The sequence below is a fragment of the Athene cunicularia genome, assembly GCF_003259725.1.
Source record: "Athene cunicularia isolate RWA chromosome 1 unlocalized genomic scaffold, athCun1 chr1_part2, whole genome shotgun sequence".
Classification (NCBI taxonomy): domain Eukaryota; kingdom Metazoa; phylum Chordata; class Aves; order Strigiformes; family Strigidae; genus Athene; species Athene cunicularia.
In genome coordinates, this window is record NW_020799092.1 from 21,809,248 (window position 1) to 21,817,722 (window position 8,475).

General features: G+C 48.4%; 1 protein-coding gene across 1 annotated transcript in view; it reads right to left on the minus strand.

Moving 5' to 3' along the window:
• Nucleotides 1-494: 494 nt before the first annotated feature.
• LOC113491063 (alpha-2-macroglobulin-like protein 1) overlaps nt 495-8,475 on the minus strand; it is a 25,990-nt gene continuing 18,009 nt past the window's right edge. The window contains exons 24-35 of the mRNA XM_026867705.1: nt 7,936-8,112; nt 7,546-7,627; nt 6,769-6,925; nt 5,735-5,809; nt 5,356-5,527; nt 4,709-4,923; nt 4,194-4,409; nt 3,667-3,782; nt 2,895-2,985; nt 2,536-2,604; nt 1,227-1,329; nt 495-535 (exon numbers count right to left, since the gene is read on the minus strand). Of these exons, the coding sequence (XP_026723506.1) occupies nt 495-535; nt 1,227-1,329; nt 2,536-2,604; nt 2,895-2,985; nt 3,667-3,782; nt 4,194-4,409; nt 4,709-4,923; nt 5,356-5,527; nt 5,735-5,809; nt 6,769-6,925; nt 7,546-7,627; nt 7,936-8,112 (1,514 nt within the window). The remainder of the gene's footprint in view (nt 536-1,226; nt 1,330-2,535; nt 2,605-2,894; nt 2,986-3,666; nt 3,783-4,193; nt 4,410-4,708; nt 4,924-5,355; nt 5,528-5,734; nt 5,810-6,768; nt 6,926-7,545; nt 7,628-7,935; nt 8,113-8,475) is intronic.

Consider the following 8,475-nt stretch of genomic DNA (forward strand, 5'->3'; position numbering starts at 1 on the left):
TCGAGTTCAAGCTTAGCCTTTGTCCAGCCTGGAAAGAGGACAGGTAGGTGCCTGTCCCCTAGCATGGATCAGAAGCCAGGCTGAGACTGTGAGAGGCCCTGAGGTAAAGGTGAACATGGCATGTTGCATGCTCAGGGCTGGAGGGGTGTGGAACTGCAGGGAAAGTGCCAGGAAAAGGAACTGTGTTCACTTGAGGAACGTATATTTGATGCAAAATGCCCAAACTGGTGGTAGGACTCAGGACAGGCAGCCCTTGTTTACTGTAACATACCTCCAACTCTGTCACGAACTGGGCACCTAAAGCTTCCACTTGAGTTTTCCCTTTTCCTCATTTTAACCACTGGGATGCAGGAACTCAGCATTGCTAATCACTTCCTACCCTGAGAGTGCAGTCTGTCCAGTTTATTGACCAAGGGCCCTTGCCTGCATCTCCCTCCCTCTCCATACTCTTCAGGACCATGCCTGCGATGACAAAAGACATTTTGGGCCTCACCTCATTCGCATGGGGCACTGTAGCTCATCACTGTAGATTCTTCTGGAAGATGAGAAAAAAGAGTGCTGGTGAGATACATCTGCCAAAAACTCACTAAAGCAACTCAGTATTGTGGCTCTGTTTCTAGGAGAGGCGTTCCCTCAGCTTACAGGCAATGACTCCCCTCTGCTGTGACACATGAAACCCCTGGTACGTGCCAAAGACTCTGCGTGCAGAGTCCGGATGACATGCAAGTCATGGGCTTGCAATCTTTTGAAGCTGTTAAGTCCCAAAGAGCTCCATTACAGTTACAGATTCCTCACTTTCTGAAACAATACCAATCCCTGACACATTTCTAGCTTTTCCTCCCACTAGGGACCCCAGATAACAGAGGACAATTTGTTTTCAGTGCCATTCTTCTAAGCCATCCCCTCACTATGGTCCCTCTGCCTTTGCTGCCTCCCACAAAATGAGTGTACAAAAGCACGGCTCTGAGCTCCCTGCTCCCCTCTTGGTGGGAGAGTTAGACCCTAAGTGAATCTACATGCCAGCTTAAAGCTTGCAAGTCCTGGGACCAGGGAAAGAAAGATCTACCGTTTTGAAATCCAAGAGGTTACGTCCATCACTAGAGAGATTCCAAGGGGCAGTTAGATAAACATGTCAGGGTTGATATTGTCTTAGATTTGACAACTTCAGAAAATTTCTTTCCAGTGGTCCATTTGGGTGGTGGCTGCAGTACAGCATCTGAGCTCACCTGGCATGTAGTAATCGTAGACCTTGATATTAGCTGGCTTACGATCCTTCACATGCATGTCCTGCTGCAGCAGCAAAGTGTAGGTGTGAGGCTGTCTAGTCAGCTAAGACCAAGAGATGCAAGGATTAGAGTCAGAACCAAAATCCTGCAAGACAATCCTTTCCACCTGCTCTCACTCAGGCTCCATGGAGGCCTCACCACTGTGACAGGTCTGTTCTGCTTTCCAGTCCATCTCAGAAATATCTCTTACTTCACATTCTGTGGCCATCTTCTATTTTTGGTCACCAAATTTAAGTCAGCTCATGAGAGACATCAAACCCACGGAGTCAATGTGCATTAGGTATCTAAATGTAGCACTAGTGTTCCCAACTAATCCCAAATTCCTATCCAGCTCAGCTTGGAGCTCCTTCATGCGTCTTGCCTCAGTGGCTTCTTTCTCATACACAGTCCCATTATATCAGATTTTATTCTCCAGTCTCACACAACCCTCATCATTAAGCAGACAAAGGCAGGGTGTGGATGAACATCTGCCGGATGGTAGTAGTGACATGACCCATTCATTATGTTTCACCTTGTGCTACCTGGCAGGCTGAAATCTTTCTCTGTGCTGTCTTTCTCTTCTGTGCTGTAGGTCTAACAAAAGCAGCATCTCTGCAAGTCTAATGCATCCACGTGACAATAACCTGCTTACTGTGAAGCTAGCTTAGCTAAACTTATTGACAACTGGGGATGAAGCATCACAGAAACATAGAAGTGCTCCTTGGAAATGCTGAAGTTTTAAAATTCATGCCAGGTCTTGTTTCTGATGCTGTTTAGGTGTGCATGCAACTAGAGAAAGACTGGTTGTTAACCTGGTGATTAATGAGGCTGTGGAGCAAGCGCTCCTGCTCACACAACTATCTGGTTTAATTTGGAGTAATCTTGGCAAATTCCATGAGCAATCTTGGATGTTCCCTACTACATTCAGGCTGCTTAAGGGCTTTCTAAGAAGCCAGCCTTGCTTAAATTTACTAGATGTATCTCCTCCCCAACCCTGACCAGATACTGTATATGGACTTTCGCCAGACTCTGAACAGTGCCAACAAATGTAGGACTAACACCAGAGTTAGCCTCATTTCACTCAAGTTAAGCGTCCCCTGTACGCAGGCTCTAGAGCTGAACTACTGCAGGCTGACACAACACGGTTCTCCAGGTTAGCAAATATGGCTAATGTTAGTATTGCTAATAGAACCAAGATACAAGAGTAAGCTAAAAGTTATCTGCCCATCATAGTCCTTTTAATGATGGTGTTAGCCTAAATTCCACTCACTTCCTCCAGGTAGAGAATGACTCGGTCAGCTTCACTTTCAACTTTCTTCACTAAAGGCATTTTCTTTAGCTGAAAATAGGGGAAAAAATATGTCAGAAAGACTCTAACAGAAAGTGAAATATTCAGGGATATTTGTCCTTATGAAAGCGTGGGCAAAATGTTCACATGGCCAAGGAAGCCCTTGGGGTAGGGGAAGGAAAGGATGTGGCCTGAAAAAGACTTTAGGTATAAAGATTTCTTGGGAAGAAAAGAACCGTGTTTCTCTACCCACAGGAATGATCACAGTTCTGCATACACTCCTGCATGATGGACATCCATCACTGTTCCCATCCCAGCTGGACACAAACTCGCGGTCTCACCTCTTCCAGTGAACCTGCCACGGGGCTGTATCCAGAAAGCAGCTCCACTTGGATCAGGACCATGTTGGTGGACACACGGTTCCCTGTGTAGCTGCAGCAGGAACCCAGGGGACAGCACTAACGTTACTTTCTGAGACATGATCTCCAGATACTCCAGCCCAGCTTTGGTACTCAGGTGGAGGAATCTGCCTTTCCTTCCAGTGTTTCTCCTGTAAGTGTAGCTGTTCGTGTACTGTAATAAATCTTTGTGCTTCCCCTGATCTCTCTTTCAATTGTGCTGAGCCAAGGAGAACAAATCCCTTGGAAAGTTTCTGGAGTTACCTGCTCTAGGCATGGTAGGGAAGATCACATCCTCCTCCTGCTCTCTTGGCAGTTCTGTCCCAAGTCAGGGAGGGGTACAACAGAGGAGAGTGGTGTGACAGTCAACCAGGAGCAGGGGATGGAAGACTTAGGAATACGTGTCAGCAGTCAGTCCCACAGGACTTCACATCACTAGTGTTTTGAGACCTAATCCTAGAAGGGGGTGAGACCTATAGACTTTGGGAGAACTTGTGGTGACTGGCATGAGATTCCAGAGATAGGACTATAGCCTGAGCCATCTCCCTGGAGCCTTGTACCTTGCACCTAGCTGAGGAAAGCATAGTTAAATGGGAACATCTTATCACTTGGACCTCATGAGTGAAGGGGAATCTTGGCCATCAAGAGACTGGTGTGGTGCCAGAAGCCTCTTAGCACAGGGGAGGCAAGGGGCAACTAACTGAGTGTCTCCTACCGAGCATGAACGGTGACAGGGAACTGGGTGATGTTGGGCGCGGTGCACTCTGTCTGCACAGATACGGCAAAGGTGACGTCGCTCCTCAGTGGAGGGATGTGATACCGCAGAATGGCCTGCCAGGACAGAAAGAAGCTAGTTGGTGGAGAAGAGCAGAGGGTTTTTTTTTGCTGGAGAGTATCCTTGTCTAGTGTTTGGCTGCTGTTTGCTGTCTTGCACTGGTGGAAGAGAAAACTTAAGTGGTGCAAGCGCAGGTTCTGCTAGAGCACTGCTCTAGGTGGTGTTCACTAGACTTCTTGGAGGAGAGGTGCAGCTCTGATCAGGTGGAGATGATCCAGATTTCATATGGGGAATTGCTATTCCCTTTCTGTTGGATCCCAGCTACTCCTACCAGCCTTGAAGCCCAGAGTCTTGCAAGCCGCAGCAGCAGCCTGTTTTCAGTGTTGGCCAAGTAGCAAGGTGAGGAGAGGTCCCCTGGCTTTCAAAGCTTTTCCCTGGACTGACCTTTTCTCTCTGACTGGCCTTACCTGCAGGAAGAGGCACCCCTGGCCCTGCACATGCACAGTATAATCTTGGGGAATGGCTGGCAGCTCCACTGTCTGCAGCAGGAGGCGATTGGTGTTGTCTACTTGGATGTTTTGGTTGAAACCTTCAGAGGAGAGAGAAGCCTGAAGATCAGGGCCATCCTTGCTGAAGGTCTTGGTTGCATACAGAGCTAGGGCTTCCAGAGCAACCACCGTGTCCTGAGGAGAGAGACACACATTGGGCAAAATAGGAACCCTGCTTCTTGTGCATGCCCAGTCCTTAGCCCTTCCCTCCCTCATACTACATCTACAGCATAATAAGGGTTGAGCTTTCGCCTTGGACTTTTAGCATGGGATTAGCTCAGATGAATACAAATATTCACCTTTTCCCAAATTGCAGGAGCTGTAAATCCATACACAGATTTTTCTTTTTTACTATGGGCTGTGCTAGAACCCATTGCTCTCATGAACCATAGCTGACAGTAGGTTCTCTGATGATGATGGCTCAAGGGGTTTACCTGGGTTGAAGCAAAGCCTCCATAAGGGTTTTGCTGCTTGGTGAGCCAAGACACAATCTGGGATGCCTTTCTGATTTCATCTGAAGACAAACTTGACTTTGAAAGATGAGCCATGAGGATACTAGATGTCAATTCCACATCAACAGATGGAGCCTGATACCAATATAGAGAGTCTTCTTCCTGTTTGGACTGCTGGCTCCAGAATATTTGGTCATCTAGAGATGGAGTGGGAACACTTATGGAGTGTGTAGCTGTATCTAATGACCTTGGAGTCTTACTTCTGTCCCTGTTCCTGAGTGAACACTGGGACAAGGTATGGGTGCATTATCTCCCTATTTGCCCCCTGTACCCTGCTTTTCCCAGAAAAACCTGGGCCTGCAGGCTGGGAAGTTGCTCTGCAACATCCATGAAGCTCCCCTGGTTTGGATGACTGGGAGACCAGGACTCAGATCATCCATAGAGAAAGTCTCACAATATGGATATAGCCTGTGACAGCTTGGCAAACAGAAGCTATCCAAGCCCTGGGCTCCCCACAGAGCTCTGCCAGTACCCCCCACTCCTGTCCTCCATTCCCTTGATCATTCAAGCCTGGGGTCTCCAAACAATTCTGCCAGGGGCCCTCTCTTCTGACCCACAGTCTTTGGTACCTGATATTATGGCGACCTTATCCAATCTTTTGAGGATTTTCTGCCTGAGGGCCTTATCACCTGCTACTGCAAAAGCATTTGCAGCTAGTGCCAGGCTGTAGAGACTGGAACTGCCAGTATCAGCATTGACCAGGTCCTTTATACATTTCAGAGCTTTCCCCACAACTGGGTCCTAGGATACAATTGAAAGCACACCGGTTGCTGACAGGGTGTATGGGGAGGGGACGCAGCCTGGATGTGTACAGAGGAGGGTGAAAACAGGGACAGGACACAGGGGGACAAAACTGATAACGTACCCCTGTGTGCACAAAGGCAGAGTGCCAGCGCGCTGCCTGCCGAGAGGCCGCACGCACAGCCCGTCCCTGCTGGCGATACTCACGGAGCGTGGCATCCCTGAGTGCAGGAGAGCTGTGACAATCGCAGAGCTCAGCCCCAGTCCTTCCTCCACTGCACCCTGCAGCCACCACAAAACAAAAGTGAGGAGGGCTGCTGTGAGAAGGGAGAGCAAAAGTCAGCACAGGCAACAGTGTTGGTCCTATTCCTTCTGCTACAGCAGTGCCAGGGCTGGTATCTACTCCTGCAGGTCCTGCTGACCACAGCACTTCAGCCACGGTGCCCTAGGGTCCTCTGGGTGGCCGATTCCCTCCCTCTGCTGAACACAGTCCCCTTTCCCCTCCCCTGCAAAAGATTTTCAGTAGCAGATTTCAGTGCCAGGGGAAAGACATGCTCCCACAAGCCAGCTGCAAGGTGGCACCTCACTTGCGGGCTCTGACAGTGGCAAGGATATGGAGGAGCAAAAGAAAAATTATCTTTTGCAAGGGGAGATGAAGGTATGGTTCTCTTTACTTAGAGGATGAATTATCTGAGGTCCTACCACCAAACTGCTGCTGGCTCCACTTTGGTGGTACTCTGTGTGTGTCTGTGCATGCACAAGCACTGTGTTTTTGAGCGTATAGATCACATCCCTGGCAAGGTGAACCTCACATGAGTGGCTGCCATCAGTGTCCATCCACTCAAATTCTGACTGCCTCTGTACAGGGGGGGATCTCAGACTGAAGGAAGAAATGGCATCTCAGTAATGGGGAAGGAAGCTAAGCCAATTTACCAAGGGAATAACACAGAGCTTGAAAACTACTTTTTTGTGATTTTTTGAGGCATGTGTTAGCTTTGAGACTGGGCTAGGGTAGGGCACTGGTTCAGTTCTCATGAGTATATAATCAAATGCAAACCTCCTTCATTCATAACTTGAAAAACTACCACCACGACTAAGAACCCTGAGTGTTAACCAAGCGTGGCCTTGGGCATATCAGAGTTGCCCTTCTGCAGTAGGGTTCATTTGTTCTTGGCACTCAAATTGGACCAGAAAGTGAACGAGCTCTGCGGTACCTAATGAACAGCTAGGGCATGCCATACCATCAGACCATTGTTGAAGAGCTTCCCCACACTCTTGAAGCAGCCAGATGGAGTCTGACTTTTAATCAGGGCACTGGCAGCATCCTTTATATTCTGCTCATCTATGTGGATGTAGTCCCTGGCTTGGCTGAAGGTCTTGAGGACAAGGGCAGTAAGCCTAGAGCCAAGGAAGGGAAAAGAAAAATCAAACTGAATCAGTCACTCATGACCATCTCCAATAGGAGACAGGAGTCTCTGTGTCTTCTACTGTCTCATTCCTGGAGCAATACCAGCAGGCCAGAGTCTCTGTGCAGATGGAGAATTGGAAGAAATGCACATGGGTTAGATGCTCCTGAAGCTTGAGCTCAGATCCATTTGCAGCATGAGAGAAAAAAATTCACTGATAGTTCAGTGCTGCCCCCAGAACTCTGCCGATCCCAACAGGGTGCACTTGTTCAATTTAAGGCCAGGAGGGCTGATATTTAGTGGGCTCACTCAGCCCCTTTTGCAATCCTATTGGGTCACCAAGCACTCTGGAAAACCTGGATAGAAGGTGTCTTTGCAGTCAGGTTTTCAGAATGAGCCTCAGTTGGAGTGCCCAAGGACAAGCAATCAAACAGGTGTCCCTCAAGTCAGTTCGTTGACACAGTTCTCTTCCAAAAAGTCTCAGAAGCAGTTTCTGTTCAAAACTCCACACCTCCAGACTCCCTCTGCTTCCCCAAAACAAAATCCAAGCCAGCCTGAACCTGACCAGGTCAAGCTGTTGCTCGTCAACTGTGTCTGGATATCTCTGCTTACCATGTGTTCCCTGGCTCGCTGCCTTCGCCAAAGGCACTGTATGAGCCGTCTGTGTGCTTGTACAGGAGCTGCCGCTGATATCCTGTGGGAAGAGGCTGGGGTAGTGAAGATGCTCAGTGCTGTCGTGTTCTCAATGTGACAACCTGCCCTGTCAATCCTGCTCATTATAAATCATTATAGAGAGCATTGTCTCTGACAAATTCAGCAAGGGGCTCTCAGAGGGGTGCCCGTGTACCCTTTGTTCAGCTGCGGCCTGATTTGCACTGCTATAATTCCTATGGTGTCAGGCAAGTGATGCTGCACAAATCCTGTTCAGCCTCTGCTGAGATCCCCATGATCCCCACAGACATCACCAGCATGAGCATCCAGCATGAGCAGAAATCCACTCACCACTTTCCAGATATCCAATTGCCTTCTGTTTGATTTCTGGAGTCAGTTGTCCTGTTTCTTCAAGGTATCGTGTGATAAAGACGTTGGGGGCAAAATGAACCATGTTCTGCTCACCACAGCCACTGGACATCTGGAGGAGCTCATCTATGTTGTCCAGTGCTGTCCCCAAAATGTCACCTGTAAGTCAGAACCACAGCTTTGGAAGTTTTACACATTCTTGCATGTAAAAAATTTCTGGTCTCACTGATTCTCCAGATAACTTGCTAAGACTGGTTCACCTCTGCTCACACTAGGGTGACTTTAATGTCCACAGAGGCCTGTAAGAACAGTGATATGGTACCTGTCTATCTTCCCCTTGGCTGGGTGAAATTATACATCATCTGGCCCAGTGTCACTTGTATAAGAGATGTGGCATGCTTCTCTGGAAGGGCCCAGTGTCACACCTCTCTGTACACATTCCCTCTTGTTACTCTGCTAAAGCAGACATGGTGGCACCAGAAGAAAAGAACCCTGCAGACAAAAATCTGACTTTCCAAGCCC